At 43.1% G+C, this 21,944-nt stretch overlaps 1 protein-coding gene across 1 annotated transcript; it reads right to left on the reverse strand.

Annotated features, from left to right (window-relative positions):
* Nucleotides 1–115: 115 nt before the first annotated feature.
* slc7a8a (solute carrier family 7 member 8a) lies at nucleotides 116–21,668 on the reverse strand. Its single transcript, XM_088990775.1, has 11 exons — nucleotides 21,181–21,668; nucleotides 12,463–12,667; nucleotides 10,590–10,741; nucleotides 6,328–6,453; nucleotides 5,706–5,859; nucleotides 5,443–5,566; nucleotides 4,785–4,888; nucleotides 4,613–4,709; nucleotides 2,844–2,993; nucleotides 2,600–2,777; nucleotides 116–2,507 (listed from the first exon to the last, which is right to left on the reverse strand). Exons 1-11 carry the CDS (start codon nucleotides 21,311–21,313, stop codon nucleotides 2,359–2,361), a joined length of 1,572 nt encoding a protein of 523 aa, XP_088846901.1. The 5' UTR covers nucleotides 21,314–21,668; the 3' UTR covers nucleotides 116–2,358.
* Nucleotides 21,669–21,944: the final 276 nt, after the last annotated feature.

Below are 21,944 nucleotides of genomic sequence, written 5' to 3' on the forward strand. Positions count from 1 at the left end.
TGAAGCCATACGGAGACCTGTACATGACCTTTGACTTGTATAAGGGGGTGGGGGGGTGTAAAACTATAGGCGCTTGAAATAAAATGTATTATTATTATCTGTCACAAACACCAAATACTGTACATCTGTCAATTTTTTATTTGCTTGTAGACAATCGACCGTGTACACAATATCACGAGGCACATCATCACAGCATGGTCACTGTCAAGACCTCATTCAAACAAAAAAAACAGACACTAAACCGACACGGCATTGATTAACATTCCATGCCATCGTGTTTTGGGGGCTGCGGGCACCCCTGAGAGAAATAATGATCAAAGTAGCACCCGTCAAGATGGTTTTTGTTTTTAACAATGTAGATAAGGAGGCTGGGTTGCCCTGAGAAACCGAGAGGAATATTGTCGACAGGAGGAGGATGAACATCGGTTTAATTCAATATATATGTATGTCGTGTTTGTGTGTGGCGGTAACTTAATACATCCGCCTCACAGTGTAGAGGTCGTGTGTTCGACTCCAGGTTTGAGGCTTCCGTTGACATATTCTTCCCCCGTGTCTGCCTGGGTTTTTTTCTGGTACTCCAATTTCCTTCCACTCTCCTAAAAACACACCCGGCAACTCAATTGATCACCCTAAATTGTCCGCAGGTGTAATCTCAAGCCCAAACGGTTGTTTGTGCATCCCACAATTGGCCGGCAAACAGTTTTGGGATCGGCTCCGGCACAAGGATAAAACGGATCAGATAATGGATGGCTATGCATTTATAACTCTTAATTCTAAGGATAATGATCTCAGAATAATTCTACACTTTAAACACAAAAACCATTGGTTTAAAAAAATGGACCAGACAATCAATGCCTTTTCTTTTTCATTCAAATCTATTTGAAAACGATTCAGTGGTCGGCATTTTGGGTTAATTGCAGTGACGTGCAGTCAGTGGAGGCAGGTGAGGCAGTGCCTCACCTGTCATCATGGAAAGCTGTCATGGAAATATCAAATGAAAAAATAAATTAAACAGTTAGATGTAGTATTTAGTGATTTGTACTTTAAAGTTCTTGTCCATTTAACTTCACCGTTTTAGGATTTTTTTCAAAATCGCTGAATTTTCACATTTACCGTTCAAGTAGAGACGAGCGGTGACGTCACTGATGACGTCAGTGCCTCACCAGCCATGAACCTCACCGCACGTCACTGGTTAATTGCATAAACAATTCAAATGTAGTAATGGTGGGGGGAAAATAAGTTTCCGGCTATTATGTGCATGGTTTGAATTACAATAAAATGGCAGACGATAAACAAATGAATGTTTCTGTCACAGGAGTCGTGGCGTGACTGGAAATGCCACAACATGCCATCGAATTAAGTAAGACATTCACGCACCGTCTGCATGTAGGACTATAGCAGGGGTGTCCAAAGTCGGTCCTCGAGGGCCGCTGTACTGCCTGTTTTCCAGCTCTCCCAGGAGCAACACACCTGATTCAAATAATCAGCTCATCAGCCAGCTCTGAAGCAGCATCAAAATGGTCCTGATGATTTGAATCAGGTGCGTTGCTCCTGGGAGAGCTGGAAAACAGGCAGGACGGCGGCCCTCGAGGACCGACTTTGGACACCCCTGGTATACAGAGTACCCCGTTCCAAAAAAATAACAAAAAAACAAAATAAGTCAGTGCCACCCATCCAAAACGGTTAAGAATAGCAGACAGATGTCACAAGATAGTGGCAAATGCATTAATTTTGTCAACCTGAAGCCACTCAACTCACTCCGGGATAGATCCTTGAAGCACATTTGCCACATGATGGCACTAAAGCATCACAAACAATAATTATTCATTGGAGGCCTCTGGAGTATTCCGAGTCCAAATAAAATGGTAATGAATTGAGCATATCTAAAATATTAGCTAGAATAAAAATCAATCAAAAAACAATTATAAAAGAACAAATGCATTCTGGAATCTTTGCACTTGACATACTTGACAAGAAAATTGTAGAGACTCAAATTTGGTGTTTTGAATATGTGAGGAAAAAAAGCAAAAATTGACAAGAGTGAAAATAAAAGTAGAAAAACATTAAGACGTACTCACAGTAAAAACATTGAACAATCGTCATGATAAGACATCCAGCGATGTTTATTTTACAGGAGTTTGGAGTTGGTTGATGAGCTCGCCTGTCTATTTATTGCACACTTAAACTCCCCCTCCCACATTCCCCAGCTGAAGTCTTGTGGGGTTGATATTGCTCTTACAAATGTCACAGCATATTTGGCACAGAGATAAAAAAAACAACTAAAGATATACAGTAAGAGGGGGCGTACGCGTGTTGATCAGTAAATCCACATTAAACTGTGGTACAAACGCTGTTGCTTCACCAGTCCGCTGATTTTTGGTTTTCGTCATCCTCTTTGGACAGAGGGGACATGGCCTCCTTCATTTCCTCACCCTCGTCTCTGTTGTCCGCCGTCTGAGCAGGATAAACCACCACGCAAAACTTCTGACCCAGATAGGTCATCTTATCTGAAGGAAGAGACGCATGCGGCATTATTTTTCGGATTGAACGTCGAGTGAACTGGCGGAGGACTGAGATCAGGAGATACGGACAAACCTACCGACAAATGCGTCAAAGCACTTTGGCTTGTTGTCCCAGTAAACACCCAGGAAATAGACGGGCACCCCGGTGAGCATAATGGCCAGACCGATGCCGCACACCACGGGCTCAGAGTAAAGCGAGAAGATGAGCAAGAAGGCCCAGAAAAGGAGATAAATCACCGGCCATATCAGGCTGATCTGAAATCAAAAGAAGAACTTTAACCCCAAGTCTCAAAAAACAGCTGCCCTCTCCGTCAGACGCACCTTAATGGGTCTGTACATGTTAGGCTGTTTGATTCGCAGCACAATCTGCCCGGCGACGGTGACGCCGTAGAAGAGGTAGTTGATGAATCCGACATAGTTGATCAGAGTGTACATGTCACTGGTGCACAGCATGAGCAAAGTGGAGAGGCACTGCGGAACCAGAGGGTTAGAGAGTCACAACTTGCGTTTGGAACAAGATGGCCTCAGGGTACTAATGGTAAACTGAAGCCTCATGAAGCAATGAGGCTTTCCAACCGGTTCGCTCCTGGGCCCAAGCCTTATAATGCTTCATTTGTTCGATTGCTCCTTCATGTGGAAAACAAATGTCATGACAGCCAGTGATTCAAATGATACCACGGATTTGAAGGGGTCAAAATGGCAGTGTGAATGATTGTGTTACTTAAAAGAATAATTGCTTTATTTTAGACATTGACACAAACGAGGAAAAACACACCTTTCATTCATTTTTGTTGAGGAAAAAATGTTATAATAGTTTACATAGTAAAAGCCTTCTTTGGTGGCTTAAAAATACAGTAAAGTCTCGTTATATCGATATTCAAGGGAGTCCGAAAAAATATCGATATAACCGGGACTATCGATATATCCGACCCTGTTTGCATGTAATTTTCTCCGTGCGTGCATAGAAATAGTATCGATATAACCGGGACTATCGATATATCCGATATCGATATAACGAGACTTTACTGTATTGGAATCACAGTCTGACATTAATGATATTTTGTCCATGAATTCTTCTGAAATACTTCCAACTACTGAATTGCTTCCAGGTATGTGTTTTCGTATTTAAGCATTTAACCAATCACATTTCAGTCATTATTTGTTACCAGTGTCAGAAATCTACCTGGACGCCTCAGTTCTGCGGGCCCTGGAGCATAAAATAAGTGTTGATCGAACTGTTGCTTTAACCAACCAGATTTCGAGATGGTGACACCAAGGCCTTCTCGCAGGCCTTATTTTCTGGCTAACACTACAGTCTAGTGGACTTGTAGTAAATCACACCACACTTTTTAGATAAGTCGCAGTCGCAGCTGTAGCTGCATTAAAGGTGCTATAGTCATCAAATAGTTATTAAGGGTTGGATTGAGTTAGAAGTAGCAATACTGAAGGCCTAGGTGGAAAATGCACAGCTCGCAACTGGTTTACAATATGTACAGTAAAGTATTGTTATATCGATATTGGTTATATCGATAGTACTGCTTATTATGATACTATTTCTATGAACGCAAGGAGAAAATTTACATGCCGCAGGATCGGATGTATCGATAGTCCAGTTATATCGATATTTTTTCCTACTCCCGAGAATATCAATATAACGAGACTTTACTGTATTTGTACTGTTTATTATAATGTGTACCTTTTTTGGGAGAGATTAGCTCAAATGTATCCCAGACAGGGGATGTTCTCTTCTTTTTCATTGTGTCTGATGCGTCCAATGCAGAACAAATCCAATTTGATTTGAGGTTTGAAGATGCAAGTTGGGTGCGTCGTTGTCACCCGTCAGCTTATTGTCACCTTTTATTTAAATGATCCGTGAAATTATGAATTGGCGATGATGTAGGAAGCCCGTCTGGCAAAGCTTCGGACGTAGAAGCCACATTCCGAGGCTTTGTGGCCTCAAGCGTAAACAACACATGACTCAAAGTGCGCTTCGCTGATTTTTTTTAAACCCGGTTTACTCGGCACACGCATCAGTACCTTGGCGCGGTAGGACAAATCACAAGCCTCTGGGGATTAGCGGAAAAACTCACAGTGAAGAGGAGAGCCGGGATAGGCGTGCAGCGTTTGACGTGAATCATGGCCAGCAGACTGGGGAGGTGTCCCTCCCTGGCTCCGGCAAAGAACAACCTGCGATGAGTGACCAAAATTAAAGGTCGCCATTAGGTTCCCCGCAGGAAGCGTTTGGAAAGAGGACCGACTTACCTTGACGATGTGAAGAGGGAACCGTTGACTCCCCCGAAGGTAGACAAGGCGACGGAGATGGGCATGATCCACGCCATCACACCCAGGAGCTTCTCTCCAAACGTCTGGTGGGCAGGGAAGAAGAGACAATTGGAGTCTTCTGGACATGTTTAACCGGATTCTTTCCAGTGGACCATAACCAAAGACATTATTATTTATTATATTATTATTATTGTTATTATCATTATTATCATCATTATTTTGCTTTGTTATTGTTCCCTGGTTCATAATCCACCATGTTGTTCGCCTGCTTGGAGAACGTGTATCCAAGGGAATCGGGTGGGTGCCTTATTGGCCAGTTCAGGCAAGGGGCAGCGACAATAGTAATCACATGTATCACAAGATCCAATGATAGGACAGTCCTGCCGACTGTCCTATCATTGGATCTTGCGATAGTACTCGGAAAATCGGGCTACTCGACTGCCTGACGCTTAGTTAGGAGGTGTTGCTTCCTGAACCGGATCTATGTGTGCTCCCAAGTTTGTTCTAGAAAGCCATAGATCTATAAAGCAGGACCCTGGAGGAAGGGCTCGCCTAACTGGCCAGTAAACCATGGTACCCCAGGATTAGGACTTGGTTACCTTCCTGCCACCGTTGGTTACGGAACGGAACCACTCACCACGGCCACGGCGTTGGAGGCCAGTAGTTCCTGTGGACTCATGGCCGTCACGTATGCAATGTTGGCAAAGACGTAGACAAACGTCACCAGTGGGATGGAGATGAAGATGGCGCGGGGGAGGTTCCTGCATGGCAACAACAGATGTGTTCGAGGGTTTAAACATTGAACATTCTCTATGGTGGAAGCCAAAGAAGATCAGATCGTGGGTTAGGGTTTTCGATGGCGGCCCGTTCACAATTGTGGGAAAGCAATCCAAGTCTTACACGTAAGGATCCACCAGCTCCTCTGTGACATAGTTGAGAAAGTTCCAGCCCCCGTAGGCGAAGGAGCCTTGGAGGAAGGACAAGGCTATCAATCCCACGTCGTAGTCCTGGAAGGGCTCGAAGGCATTGGCCGGTTCCAACCAGTAGTAATCTCCTACGTGTGCGAGATCAAGGATTTATACTTCATTTCCCACAGATTATGTTCCCCAGCCCGATGGATTTTCAAACAAAGCCGCAACCCCCCAACGGGTCATTTGACTTGTTTCTGAATAAGCTGTCCAAAGATCTCTTTGCCGACGTCTGCTCTTTTTGCTATGGTTACCGCGGGAGCTTGGCGGGTGGGTGGTTTGACATGTCGGAGGCCGTTCAGACTCGGACGATCGAAAATATATTTCCCGTTCGGTCTGGTGATTGGAGACCACGGACATAAGCCCTCGAATTCTTTGTCTTCAAACACTCCCGATTTGTTATCTCAGCGGCCTCATCTTCGGCGGGTCCCTGTAACAACTGGCGCTCTGCCGGGGAGGGGTCGAGACCACTAAAGCTGCAAATGCACGCTAACGCTAATCCCCTGCGGTGGGAGGGGGCGGTACGTCCCCGTTGACCCAGAGGAGACACTCACCCTTGCAAATCTGCACAATGCCCATGATGATGATGAGGCCCAAGGCCAGCAGCTTCCCTGCCGTGAATATATCCTGCACCCTGGTTGCCCATCGCACGCTGGAGCAGTTGACCCACGTCAGCAGCACTGGAGATACAAAAATACATGACAATCATCTGGATGTGACTTTTCACAGCTGGGGCAACCTAGTGTGGAGGGGGACTTTTGAGTTGTCATGTGACCCCATATGCTAACAGGGCTGGGGAGGCTGTACATCAGAGGTATCCACACTTTTTGAAAAGGGGGCCAGATTTGGTGTGTTAAAAATGTAGGTGGGAACAACCTTGGCGTACGTTCTTGACAGATTCATTGAAATAAACTTCAGTGAGCCATTCTGTTTTAAATGTTACCCATCTTAAGCATGGGTTTTGGTTCATTGCATTGACATTGGATTGGATTTGCCTTAATTAGTCTCGCAGTGAAGACATTTACATTTCACAGCAGCAAAGTTATGAAAGGAATGAAAGTAGAAAAACAAAATACAGGAGCTGCTGGAAAGGCAGCCACTCTCGCGGCGCCGTCTTGAAGTCAAAAGAACAAAACAAACTAAATAACAAATAATATGACAACACAAAGACAGAGTCATTCATTCTTAAGCACTTTCTGTACCCTCTTTGTTACATGAAGCAGTTTTAGATGAAAGAGGAGAGGATCAAAGCGTATCTTCACCAGTGGATCAGGGACATCATGGTGGAATGTGCACGTCGACTAGAAGCTAAACGTTGAAAGCAAACACGCAGCTGTAGCAATTGGAAATTTCAATAGAATATTCACTTAAGTTCACTTTTTTAAACACGCTTTTGCAACAGTTGAACAGAAGTAATTGTTCTTTTGATGATTGTTGCCATTTTAGACCATTATTTTAAAATTTACGAAATCACCATTTAAGAACATTTCCTTTTTTATTTTAATTTCAGCTATCTTAAGCATGTCTTTTTGTTCATTTGAAACTTGCAGATCAAAATTGAATTGACGGTGAAAATTGAAATTGAATATTCAATTAACTTCACTTTACATAACACTTTTTGTAACAGTTGAACAGAAGAATGTGTTCTTTTGTTGATTGTCACAAGTAAAAATAGGTTTTTATATTTAGAAAACCGGCATTTTTGAAAATTGGGCGGCTCATTCAGTCAATTAATGACTTATTATTGTATATTATTTTGCCGTTCCTAATTGAGCCTCTAGATGGCAGCACTTAGCACACGCAGCTAACAGCGCTACTGCCCAATGTATTCATTCTACAAGCAAGCCAGACATTGTTGATTTGATGCTAGGAGCTGCGGACAGGATGAAAATTGACCATGGGCCGCAATTTGGCCCCCGGGCCGGACTTTGGACATTTGGCTGTACATGGACTTTTGACGTGGCTCATACGCATTAAACTTCTCCATCAGGTTGCACAACCGAGCCATCTTTACAGGTCAGTAAGTTCAGGCCAATAGGGTGCTGTTAAAAATGTCCTCTTTGACACACCATGTGGCGCCAGTATGGATTGTGTGTGTGGATTTTTTTTTCTCCTTGATTCGAACTTTCAGCAGTGATAGCAAGTGAGGGACTTTGTGACTGTACATATTTTGGACACACGTCTAATGATAATTGCTGAAAATGCGCAAAGACTGAGAACCGTACGGTTGTCCGTAGTAACCATGTACCTCGAGGGACAGAGCGAATTTGTACGCCTGAACGGTAGTGCATCATTACCATTTCCAGTAAAATGGCTGCCAACATGAACAGTGAACATTTATAGCTGTAAAAAAATTCCAATTACACATACTGTATGTGAATATGAAATTATTTTATTAGACATGAAACAATATGTCTAGCGCCTCCTTTTCATCTCTGAAAACAAAAGCAGAAAATGAAAAGCCCCCCTTCTCTAGCTCAGGATATGACATGCCCCAATGCGCTTTATGATCATTTTTCAATCTGTTAGCTTCCAACTCTGCCATGATTGTTGTCGCAGTGCCGAATGATTTTCGAAATCGTCGACTTTGCAATTTGTAATCTCGGCGGAGCTTTAAAGGACAACCGACGTCACTTTTTTGTTTCCTAACTGACATCAGAAAAACGTTATATCGCATCTAAAATACCCAATATGATATTTTTAGTCAAATGCAAAACACCAATAAAAATGACTTAAAGTGTCTAAAAAGTACTTCAATTTGAAACCGGCAGTGGCCAGTTTCAGAAGGTCCCGCCCCCTTGTTCGTGGCGTCACGGCAAGACGTCTTGCCTTGGTCGAGAATCAAAACAATGGCTTCAGAATCGGAGAATATGCTTTCTTGTTACTCATCCAGTTATGAATATGATTAGTTCTGAAGAGGAAAGCAGACATATTTGCAATCGATTAAAGAATTTATTCCGTGTCATTTTGAGGGGGGAAATGTAGCACAGAATGTGTGTCATCTGGGGGGAAATGTAGCACCGAAAAGAGGCAGAAGAGGGCGACAAAGCTCTGTGGAAAGCTCCGTGGAAACGGGCTGATTCATTCCTTACAATTTTTGTCAGTGAATATCAAATAGATGCTCGGTGCCACACTCAAGGATTCACCATCGCGTTATTTATGTGTTTCCTTCTAATTTCGCCATCAACACGGATCAACACGAAGTTTTCAGACCAAACAAAGTATTGCAAAATGCATTGAGGTGATGCAAGGTACGTCCTTTCTCGCTGAGGGGCGTTCCTTCAGTGACGTAGGGTGAGGACTCGTCACCAACTCAAAAACAAGACTTCCGCAATATTCAGCGCGAGTCTTAAAATGTAAAATCTAGCTATATGCGGTGGAATCTTTGTAAAATACGCTCAGTAGACGTCATTTGAAGCCATTTTACAAATTATGGACACAACTTGTCCGCAGACGTCGGTTGTCCTTTAACTGGGAGACTCCCTTTACAAAGTGAGTGCGAAAACAGCACTTGGGTGTTAATCGCGAGTTCCCAATCACTTTTGAACCACTACAACATTTAGTTTTCTCGCTAAGATTGACTACTTTCCGAATCCATCGTCGCAGGAAGCTGCGATTTACACCGCAGCTCGGTGGATCCCATGTAGCCTTTTTATCTGGTGAGCTAGCTCACACTTGGGTCACTTTCTGTGATTTTGAAGCCTCATTTTTTAATCAATCAAATTTAATATAGTTAACAACACTCTTAATTGTGGTGTATCGTATTCAGCGGATATTTTTTTTAACTTGACCTTGGACTTGGATTGCATTTGATAGTTTCAATACTTCAAGAATTCAGGCCAAAAAGTGCAAGCGTGTTTACTACTTTTGACTTTCACCAAATTCAGTCTAAATGGCAACAACGGATACCCAGCCGCGGCACTCCTCAGCGGGCCGCTCAGCTGTCAGTAAGATGAGTATACAAAATCAAATGTTACGCATATGCAAGTGCAAACACGAGTGGGTCGCCGCCTCGCAGCGAGCTTCCTCCCACTCTGTTCTTGAAACAAAACACGCAGCGATATTTCATACATCCCTAAATTTAAATAAGGCTACATTCATTCACACTATCTCCGAGGTCATTTTAGGTGTTTGCACATTAATTTGCTGGAGCGCAATAGCACCCCCTTTACCCCCCCCCCCCCCCCCTTTTCGGGCACCTCTTTCAAGGAATAGGAGAAGGCTGTAGCTGGATGCCATCTCCTTTTCGAGAACATTCACACAAAACGTATATTTCCCAGTAAGGTTTGCTGAGAAAAACACGGCACTACAAAGTGAGCCGTCATGCCGCCGCCGCCTCTTACTGGCTGTCTGACGTATGCGTGCAAAATTTGCCCAGAGCATGTTAAGTCGACTGTTTTTGGAGGCGTGCACAGACTCACTACTAGAAAACAAGTAGGGGAGGGGCGCCGTACACGAGAGATTGATTTTCATGGCGGCCTAAAGCAAGGTGGGTGGGGAATATTGTGCGTTTCGCCTTATCAGTTTTCTGATTCAGGTGTGAAACAATCACTCAAATTTATTTCTGGGTTTTTGAGATGGACAGCATCCCGTCTACCTCATGCCAAATAATATTTTTTATAAGATTTTTTGGGGGGTCATGTTGTGGGCCGCTGACAAATAGATGGAGGGCAGCAAATGGTCCATGGGCCATAGTTTGGACACCAGTGGTCTAGTCCTGTCGATGACGTTTCTTTGTAGTTGAGATGTGTTATTTTCGGAACCCCTAAAATATGAATGTGGATTGGAAGTGGTGTTTTCTTGGGGGGGGACTTACGGAGGCAAATTGCGGCGAGCAGTCGTAGCCCGTTGTCCGGTGGTAAACAGGTGGGGAAAAGGGGCTGCAGGACGTAGTTGGAGAAGGTCAGCGCGATCACCGCTTGGTTGGTCGGGTAGATGACCAGCACGGCAATCCACAAACGGAGGAACCTAGACCAAAAAAAGAAAGAAAATGGGGAGGTGGCATTTAGGGATTAGCACAAAAATGACTTCTTGGAATGTTTTCGCTCGGTCAAAATAACAAGCTTTGTTCGGACGAGGCTTATAACGGATCATTCCACAGGAATGTATGTTTGACATGAAAAAAAAATGGGGTCAGGGGGGGAAGGGGTCAGGGTACACTAACTATAGCAGCTTTACAAGTACACCACTACAGATGGAATAAGCAGCAGTTGGTGTTTTTTTCTATTGAAGTCGTGTTTAGGCGAACGTGAGGGACAAAGGGAGGCTGACACAAAACAAACGCGGCATATTTTTCCAAGATATGGGACACAGAGAGGCCTGACGCCGAGGTAAAGGTCGTTGATGCGTATTGATGGTAACCAGAGTGATAAAAAAGACAAACAAAAAAAACCTCAGCTGTTTTGTCTGATCGAATTCCTCTCCCAGAATACATTGCGATTTCAAGTACCCTGGTGATAATTGAAGTGGCGGGGTGGCGGGTGGGAGCGCCGTTGTGGGGGCATACAATGTTCTCATCCGTGTTTATCGTCTGGACCAAAGCAGAGTGTGTGTTTTTTATTATTATTTATTTTTACTCTTTTCTGGGAACTTATCTCATAGTTGCCAAGTCCTGACCGGTAAGATCACCTTGAATGAAGGAGCGGAAAGGAAAACGTAAGCTGGTACTTGAAAGCCCCAAGTAGCGGCAACAATAACCCCCACCCCGCAAGCCTGCCAGTTTACAATCCAGGTCCATCTGTCTGATCTCCAGGCTCATCCAGTCCGAAATCCAAATTTGATTAATTTTAATAAGAGTTCTTCATAGTCCCCCCCCCCCCCCATCAGCCATTACATTGACAGTAAACGTAATCAACCTCAGATGTTGAACAGAGAACATTGGACCTTCCTCCATTATACTTTCAAGCTATCCCAAAGCCCGAACACAAAAACCAAATGGTGCAAAAGCCTCCTTGAAATTATTCACCTTTAATTTAATTTACATTTTTGTTCATCAAGAGATGAGAAAATCAAATTTTTGGCCACCCCATCAGCTCAATCCAACATAGTTATATGTATAACTTCCTCGGCTCACTTCAACAGCGATTACTGTCACTAAAAGTGACGGCAAAGCACTACTTGTGCATAAATGAAACTCATCAACCTACTTCAACAAAGTTCCTCAACGCGAAAATGGTAAAAGTTGGCAGCAAAGCATCACCTTGGTCAAAATGTTCCTCTCAAGTCATTTTGAGAATTCTTTGGCACCAAAATGCCACAAGATGGCAACATAGTACTTTTTCCTCTCAATGAAACTCCTCACTCCATCACAACAAAGTTCCTCCACTGCAAGATGCCCTAAGTCAGGAACGAAGCACTGGTTTTGTCTGACTAAAGCTTGTGAACTCACTTTCATTTCGTTTCTTGGCACCAAGACGCCATCCTTTGGTGGCAAATCATCACTGTGACGCAAGTGAAGCTTCTCAACTCAGTTCAACGTTGAGTCTTAGCACCAAGGTGATGGCACATCATTCCTCTTGCCGGAATGAAGCTCTAGAATTGACCTTCACATAGTTCCTTGGTATCAAGGTTCCACAAAATGGAGTTCAAGCAAGACTTTTTTGCTTTGGTCTGAGCATTTAAAAAAAACAAACGAAAAAAAAAAAAACAGATTGACTCGGACCCCATCGATGCCTCGGGCGTTCGCTCACCCAGCCAAGCCTCCAAAAATGTCCTTCACGTAGGAGTAGTCCCCCCCAGACTTGGGGATGGTGACGCCCAGCTCGGCGTAGCACAGCGCCCCGATAGCTGTGATGATGCCCGTGATGATCCATACGACGAGGGCCACGCCCACCGAGCTGGCGTTCTCCATCACGCCTTTTGGACTGACAAAAATTCCAGATCCAATAATGTTACCTAAAATGAAAAGAAAAATGCGGATTAGGCAGTTTGTCCAAATGTGTTGTGTCGACATTTCAACACTTACACGTTTGTGACCCATGTGCGTTACACGCACATGGGTCACAAGGAACCATGTTGAAGTGATTATTATATTTAAGAGGAAAAAAAGTGTAATGGAGATACCCATTTTTTTTCCCGGCAGGATGCAACAATATCCAAACATCACATTGTGATATTATCACGATATACAAACTTGCCGATACGATAACCATCACAATACTGTGTGTAGGCTGGCGATATCAAAATAGTGGAGGAACTCAAATGTCTTGCGTTCCCCTTTCATTTGGTTGTGAACATCAATGGCCAAAAAGTGCTCGGTTTATATTAAACCGCAGTAAATAAACTAACCACCAGAGGGTGGCAGAAGCGCTGAATTGAAAAATAACCTGGCCTATTAGATGACGAAATCGTTGCGATTTTCATGTCGTGATATCGCAGTAATGTCGTAGTCGATACATCCCACGTTGTTCATGGAAATTACAGCCTTTAGCACATATATGAGCATAGTAAACTGAAATAACCGAGAAGCCATTTAATTTTTCAGGGCAATGTTGTAATATGAGTTTTTTAAAACTGAAATAGGAAACGATTTTTTTGTAATGTTAAAGGTATATACCAGGGGTCGGGAACCTTTTTGACTAAGAGAGCCATAAAAGTAAAATATTTAGAAATGTTTTTCAGCGAGAGCCACACGCACGCGCACGCGCGCACATACAAACGCTCGCGTGCGCACGCGCACACGCACACGCACACACACGCGCACGCGCGGCCACTTTAACAAAATATCAGAATGTAATGTGAATTCACGCTGAAGTGCACAAGTTGGGCTCATTTAAAGGGGCGTTTACCTGTTTCAACATGACGGCCACCATCCAATCAACATGGCGCTTTCGGCCATTCTAGGTCAGTGTCATCCAATCAAAATTGCGCTTTCCGTCAACTGCAGCCCCAACGGGAAATGAACGACGAAAAAAACGACAAAATGTATTATAATATGTAATTTTTATCGGCGAGCCATATGCAATCATCAAAAGAGCCATATATGGCTCGCAAGCCATAGGTTCCAGACCCCTGGTATATACTATTGACAGCAACCTTCTCGTTAATTTCCGTTAACCAGACTCAGGTCCTCTGCGTTGTAGCTTAGCATCAAGCTACCAGACTTTTGCTAATATATGCTTTGTTTGAACATTTGGCAGTTTCAATATCCAGTACATCATAGGCCAATCATTGTTTTATGTGTCATGCAGTTTGAGGAATGGGAGTTACCAGAATATTGATGATACTAATCATGAGCGATATCTTAAAAATGGTGTAAAACGAGTTTAAATTGTACAGAAATGGCAAAACCATTTCATATCATAAAGCAATCTATTTATTTTGATTGCGGGTGAATCAAATGTATTTTGTGATAAATCGGGTTCAGGGCATTCTGTGTATTTTTGAGATTTGTAAGATTTGCTCAATGTGACATAAGAGCCATGGTGTGATAAAGTTACTGACTAACAGAGTTTATAGACCAATTGTCATGAATGGAGGGGGTAGGGGTGCCATACCAGCAAGTGGAACCACAAATCTGACCGGCTTCTCAACACAGGATGCTACTTCCATTTCAAAACAAGGTCACTTGTCGGGTTTTTTTTTTCATGTGGCTTTCCGGGCAAACAACACAGGAAAAATAACACGATGGCACAAAAATGTGAACGACAGATGTGCACGAGGTATGGGGGAGTGTTACTTGCTGTCACCGCGATACGGCGTCCCAGTCATCAGGCCAAATGGGAAGTGGTAATCTGCTGATGGAGCAAAATGAATAAGGAGCAGGCAGCCGGCTTAGGGATACCGCAGCAGAGGTGGATGCACACGAGGTAAGACGGCTCATAAATCAAAGGATGCCTTGAAACATTACAGCTCTGCATGATCGTCCGTACGGTTCGAAAAGTCCAAGGTAGTCGCAATCTATCCACACAAGTGATGCTAATTTTTATAACCGCCGTGTTTTGCGTTTGTGACACGCTACCAAATACAGAAAGGTCGCCACGATGACAACAGAAGCCGGCTCACTGTTTCATAAAGGAAGATCTTTCCTGTAAGACATGCTTGAGAAGCAGGTTTCTGTTCCTGTTTGGTGCTTTGGACAAAAGCCCAAACTCCACTTTAATTAGCGGAACCCACTGTGATAAATCGGGTTCAGGGCATTCTGTGTATTTTTGAGATATTTGTGTACCACTAAAATAATAAAGGTGGAAATTTTAGTCGGCGCTAATAAGCTAATTTTCTACAAAGAAATGGTGGAGTTGAAAAACAAGCCAAGGAAACAAGAAGGGTTTGAAAAGCTTCGACCGTTTTGTGAATGATTTCTGGTTACACAGTAACACAAGTCTTATCTGTTGGTGGTACTTTCATGTCAATGAAGCAAAATATGAGGCCAATTTAAACTTCACATGAGACATTTAATCGATTTATCGACAACCAATCGATTAAAACAAGTCAATAATCATAACTTTTTCTGTCTTATGACAAATTTTAAAAATTTCTTCTTCATGTGAATTGTTTTTCAGATTCTGAATTTCACCCGCTTTTGTTTTTGTAGCACATCAAGTTTGCGTAATAATAATAATAATAATAATAATAATAATATTATTATTATCATGTTTTTGCATTTTCTGCACAGTAAATGTGAAATGTCTTGTTTTTTTCCATCATCACATGACAACAGACGCTTTTTAATCAAATTAATTGACCAAAAATAACCATGAGTGGCAACACCAGTTCTCCTAACTATGACATGACCCCTAAAATGTAAATGCAGTGATACCTCGGCTTATGAACACTTTAGCTCAGGGGTCGGGAACCTATGGCTCGCGAGCCATATATGGCTCTAATGATGATTGCATATGGCTCGCCGATAAATCTTTTTTTCCTATTCATTTTCTGTTGGGGCTGCAGTTGGCAGAAAGCTCAATTTTGATTGGATGATACTGACCGTCAGTTGAAACAGGTAAACGCCCCATTTAAGTGAGCCCGACGAGTAAAAGCAAAGTACACTTCAGCTTGAATGCACCGGAGATTCGCCTTTGTGGAGAGAAAAGGTTCTGATTCTAATTTGCAATGAAACAATACCATCGATGAAACAGTCGAATGTCAGTGACATTTTAACAAGCCCCATGTTAACGTTAGCATCAATATACTTCTGCGAGTATGTTGCACAGCAAGTGTGGAAGCTAATGAGTCGTGTGCAGGCTAGCTAGCAGTAACTTCGCCTCTGGACCGGCAAATTGAATTTCATTCCGATCGTTTGCCTGGATTTTTACCAAACACGAGGAACGGAAAACCACTCATGTTAACGGTGAGTACTATCACAAAGTTAGTTTAAATAATACATTCTGACATTTTGTTGAAAAGTGGCCGAGCGTGCGCGCGTGTGTTGTGGCTGTCACTGAAAAACATTTCTAAATATTTTACTTTTATGGCTCTCTTAGTCAAAAAGGTTCCCGACCCCTGCTTTAGCTAACAAACTTTTCACCTTACAAACATTAACTTCGCAAGAATATAATCTTGGCATACGCACTAGTTCTTGGGAAACACACGGAGCGCCACAATGTCTGGCGGACTTGTTTTCGGCGGAAAAACACCAAACCACACCGCCGAACAGCGCCACCGTGGCTGCCGGACTGCTTTTCCACATCCCTTTTCTCTGAGTGCATTCGTGGCATATGTGGTTGATATCGAGTGTATACTTTTGCTTTTTTGAGACTGAAAAAGAACCCACCACAGGCTAGTGTTCAACCAAAGAGGACACAAAACAAAATTATGGTCGAGCAGAAGAAGGAGATCATCGAGAAACACGAACGAGGTGTGCGTTTGTGTGACTTAGTGTCCCAGTACCAGTATGCAAAATCCACCATTGCTAGTTGTGGCTAAGGTTGTTTCTGTGTTGTCAAAGCAACGGTCTCAGGCAATAGAAGAGGTTGAAAAACATCTGTTGATTTGGATTAACGAAAAGTAGCTCGCAGGGGACAGTGAGGGATGGTATCATTGCCGAGAAAGCACGGCAACTTCACTCGGATATCAAGAGGCAACTACATCAACGACCATCACAAAGGTAAATAAAACGACTTTATTATACAGTACAGTTTATTTATTTAATTACAATACAATAGCCCATTTGTTATACATAAAATAAGGTATATTTTGTGTAGTTTTAAGCCTTATTTAATAGAAAATTATGTTTTATGGGGACCTTGAAACGGATTATTCTCATTTTTAATGGTTTCCTATGGGAAATTAATGTTTGGAAGACGCACTTTTCGCCTAACACACACTTTCTGGGAACCAATTAAGTTCGTAAACTGAGGTATCACTGTATTATGTTGTGTGCATCTGACTATCTCAGTGAATTATGAATGTTCAATACCACTTGTATTTTTTTTTAGACTGACGCTAGTAGGACTATTCTTCTTTTCCCTTCGGGAGTCGTCACAGCAATCAGTGTCCTCCATGTTCAGAAGTTTGATTCGCATGTTTGTTTTGGCGAAGATTTTACTCTTTTACTAGTAGGATGCTGTGCCGATGAGCATTTTGTGTTTGGGAGCTTTTTCCTGAGCGTAGCCACAAAGGGACATAAGTCTTCTTGTGCCAGTCCCAAGCCCGGATAACTACAGAGGGTTGTGTCAGGAAGGGCATCCGACGTAAAAGCTTGGCCAAAACAAACATGCGGATCAAACCTCTCAAGATGGAGGACACTGATTTGCTGTGGCGACCCCGTCAAGGGAAAAGCTGAAAGGAAAAGAAGAAGAAGACTAGTAGGACTATTCACACTTGGAATATAGTCACCAAAAAAAAAAAAAAAAAAAAAAACAATCGACAAATGTAATCCACTAAATGCATGCTTTGCCAGCCATGCTAATGCAACTGAGTTATCAGGGGTGGGGACCTTGTAATTGGCCAACGGTTCACTTTTAATCTTTGCTAGAAATTGCTGTGTGTGCGCATGTGTGTGTGTGTGTGTGTGTGTGTGTGTGTGTGTGTGTGTGTGTGTGTGTGTGTGTGTGTGTGTGTGTGTGTGTGTGTGTGTGTGTACGACTGTTTGATGTCCTTGGAAACAAGGATTGCTTGCGGTTGTGACAAATCACGCCGGGCCCACGTGATATAAAAGTCCGGACTCTGGAGGGGCCATAAAACCCTCTGACTGCACTCGTACAATGAGAAAAAGACAGCATGCAAATATATGTGCATCATCATTTTGATATCAGTGAACTCTGAGGTAGCACAAAATGCGCACGCCCGCTTAAAACCGGGGACGTGATCTTGAACCTTGTGTAAAGTTCAGATGTTCTTGTCAGCTTTTCCTAACATTTTCTTTGCCACACCCGACACGTAGCGCTAGTCTTGGGCCGCGAAACCTGCCACCGTCATCCCATCCCCAAGTGGGGAATATTTTTGCCCCAAAGTCACATGAACAGTTCCAAACAGCTGGCAGTTTTTGCACAAAGCCTTCACGCCTGTCAGGAAAAGTATGCGAACATTTGAAGTTTATCACGGGGTAAGTAGCATTTTAAAAAACGGCGGGTGGGTGCAACACGGGCATACCCACAACTTTAAGAGGGTGTGCACACTTGTGCAACCAAATGTAGTTATTGGATGATTTTTTTTATTGAAGTGTGCAGGTCACATTTAGGCTCCAAATTTATTTTTGTCTCTTTTTTGATATCTCCAAAACCACTTTGAACAGGGGTATGTCGACTTTTTATACCAACTGCTGATGCAGCACAACAGAAAAGAGTGTGGTGTTCCGCTTTTCTTTAGTGGTATGTGGCGCTGCTTCGTATGTTCAGTACGTAACAATTGGAAGCTTTCAAATAACCGCGGCAAGTTGTGCAATGCTAATTTTCCGTAGCCCATTTATGGCTTTTTGTATTGTATGTTAGCATTAAGCTAAGGCAGAGTTCTTTTATACAGTGATACCTTGGCTTACGAAACTGAATTGGTTCCCAGACAGTGTGTAAGGCGAAAGGTGTATCCCAAACATTAATTTCCCATAGGAAACCATTCAAATGACAATAATCCGTTCCCAGGTCCCCCTAAAAATAGTTTTCTACTTTTTAATTTTCTAAGCCTTAAAACCACACAAAATATACCTTATTTTATGGATAATAAATTTGCTATGGTATTGTAATTAAATAAATGAACTGTATTGTATAATAAAGTCGTTATATTTACTTTTGTGATGGTCGTTGATGGCTTGATGGAATGGCGTGGCCGGTTTAATCAGCATTAAACACTTGATGAGGAACGTCGTAGCCTTCTTCCACCCTCTTGAGGAATGATTCCTTGGAAGCTTTGGCAGCTTTATCGTCAGAACTGGCTGCGCTCACCACGACGAATGACACTATGAATCCCTCTACGACGCTTAAAGTTCTCGAAATATCCGTGGCTAGCCTTGAAATCATCAATGGATGACGAACTTCCAGGTTGCCTCTTAACTTTATCAGAGTGAAGTTGCCGTGCTTTCTCTGCGCTAATTTTACCTTGTTCCTCATCAATTGGCTCCTGTTTAGCTGGGTTGATAGCTTTTTGCATCAAGAGTACAGATGACTTGTGAGGGTTATGTGTGGAGCCTGATTTCTGTGATATTTTAACCTTGCAGTCTACACTCTGCCTTTGAACTATCAATAAAGTTGAAACAAGTCCAAATTTCACTGTTTTCTATCCATTTTATCTCTCACTTTCTCTCACTCTCTCTCATCTGCCTATCTATTATTATTTGCAGCTCTGTGTTTCTGTAAACCCCCTTCGCTCACTGCTGCGTTCTTGACCAATCACGTGCGGCTTTAACCGAAGACTGGGGGCGGGGAATAGAGGACAAAAAAAGTCGGCTGCCATTTCCTTGTTAGGAGAATGGGCTCGTTCACGAACGACACATCACTCATTGTGGCGGTCCATGTGTATCCCGAAAAATAGTTTGTATGCCGAAAAGTTAGTCAGCCAAGGCGTTCGTAAGCCGAGGTATCACTGGACATGGTTCGATTCAACAATTTGGTGTTTAATTATATCCTTATGTTCAAATATGTTTAGAATGTGAAAAATGTGTTTGTTTGAAGAAGTTTCAATGTGTTTAAACTCTAAAAGGGAGTGGAGGGAATCAGATAATCTCTACATTGCAGATTTGAGACTTTGGTCTCATCAAATATTTTTCCCGTCTGTGCTACCTCCGCACTATCTTCTCACTCTCTGGACCCATTTGCACTCTCACTCATCTTTTCGCTGGTTACCGTGGAAACGCACGGCTGGATGAGTCAGCCCTCTCTCCCCCTTCCACCTGTCAAGGTCAACAGAAGGACCGCACATACGAACGACCTGCGAGCAAAGTGACTCGTGGGCTAAACCGTGTCACAGGATGGTGCATGTGTGTGTGAGGGGAGGGGGGGTACGGGCATCATCAACTCCATGCTCTAGATTAATTGATTTGATTAAGGATAAACTCGATCGGCAATGAATGGATGGCTGAAATAATCGTGCCCCATGTGTCAAAATTGGAAGAAGTTTCTTTTTCAACACGACAATAACCAGGCTATTCCTTATTTGAGATGCAGCTTTATATTTGTTTCTAGAACGTGGATCACAGTTGAAATATTGAGCTATGGGCCACGTTGCTTGGCCCAGGTGTCAAAGTCAAGGCCCGGGGGCCAAATCTGGTTTGCCACATCATTTTATTTATAGCCATGAAGCTTGCTAAAGTCCGAACCAAAATTTCAAATTGTCCCGTGTATACCACAATAACGGTCATTATTGTTGAGTTCAGATTTGAAAACTAGTTATTCATTAATTTGTTGTGTGTTCTTTACGTAAATCTAAATTTCTCCAGTGTGAGACTAATACAAAATTATCTAATCTAATTATCTGAAGGAGATGAAACATTGTCATGGCATCCCCAAATTCATAACGGCCCCCAAGAGGAAACAGTAACTACAATGTGGCCCGCCGCAACAATGACTTTGACACCCCTGTACTTGACTTTCTTTTTCCAACACCGATGGTGTTTATACTTTGAGGTGGAAATATAAGCGAATGAGCTCAAGTAGCATAAAATATGGTTCAGTGAATGGTCTGTGGGTGAGACTACGTATAAAGATAGGGGAACAAAAACAAATTTGGGGGGCGGGGGTCCCAAATTACAGACATCAGACAAATATGTTTATCAATGATGGTGGCCTGTATAAAAATGGACAGATGGGTGAAACATTGAAGCGGTGGATTAAACCATGTGTGTCGAGAGGGGTGCTTTTCACCACTGTTTTGTCAAATGCAGACAAAATAATATTGAAAATGGACTGATGGTAATTGACGAGATGTGTTCAGCTAGGGAGTGTTGGGTGGGGGGGGGGGGGCAGCGGTTGTTTCAGTCCAGGTGTGCTGATCATTTGAGGTGGAACATTGAAGCCATGCAAGTTGCGACGGCAACTTACCAACGATGATACCGCAGGCGCTAACGAGGCCGATTTCTTTCTTGAGGGCAACTCCTCCACCTCCCCCGTCTCCGGACTCTTCACCGGCAGCATCCTTGGAAGAAGCGCCCCGCTGTCTGGGACCGTCCGACATGTCGGCAAAGGTTGAGCGTCTTCTCACTTAGTCACCCGCCACCCCTCCCCGGGCTCCCACGTTTGGTCTTCCGCCAAATAAACCAAGTTCGTCGACTCGCTTATCAGTGACCTGTAAGGCGCACAAACTCACACATGGAAGGATCCAAGTTGAAATGCGACAGGGAAAGGTGCCCCCCAACCCCACTCCACGAAAAAAAAAAAAAAAAAATCCACCGGCGGTCTCAGTCAAGTCCGCCTGTCGTGACAAACGCTCATATTCTATTCCAAAAGGCGTGGAGCAAATTTAGCGTTTATCCCCCGGGGGAGTTCTTTGGAGCTCTTCGAGTCAGCTGCGCATCGTAAACATCCGCGGTGACTTATGTAGTGCGCTGGTGGAATATGCACGCGCTCGTCATGCTCGTGCATTAAGCTCCGCCTAAAACGGCTTTTATTTGCCTCCTTTTGGGAACTCTTAATTCCCGGACCTTTTGATTTCTAATATCCAGTCATTTTAGTTCCACCAAGAAAATTTGACCCCCTGCACCTCCCAAATCGCTTTGTCTATCGTGTATTGTCATCACAATAGAAAAAGATTGATGCCAGGAGCAGTTTTGAATTTAACACTCCAAAGTTTAGTTTCGAAAATACAT

This window comes from Hippocampus bargibanti, linkage group LG02 (assembly GCF_051943395.1).
Source record: "Hippocampus bargibanti isolate YZ-2025 linkage group LG02, ASM5194339v1, whole genome shotgun sequence".
Lineage (NCBI taxonomy): Eukaryota > Metazoa > Chordata > Actinopteri > Syngnathiformes > Syngnathidae > Hippocampus > Hippocampus bargibanti.

Coding starts and splice junctions, on each gene's coding strand:
- slc7a8a (XM_088990775.1), bottom strand. CDS start 21,313: ATGTCGGACGGTCCCAGACAGCGGGGCGCTTCTTCCAAGGATGCTGCC. Junction 12,668..21,180: donor CGCCTGCGGTATCATCGTTG/GTAAGTTGCCGT, acceptor TTTTCATTTTAG/GTAACATTATTGGATCTGGA. Junction 4,889..5,442: donor CCTCCAACGCCGTGGCCGTG/GTGAGTGGTTCC, acceptor CCTGCCCACCAG/ACGTTTGGAGAGAAGCTCCT.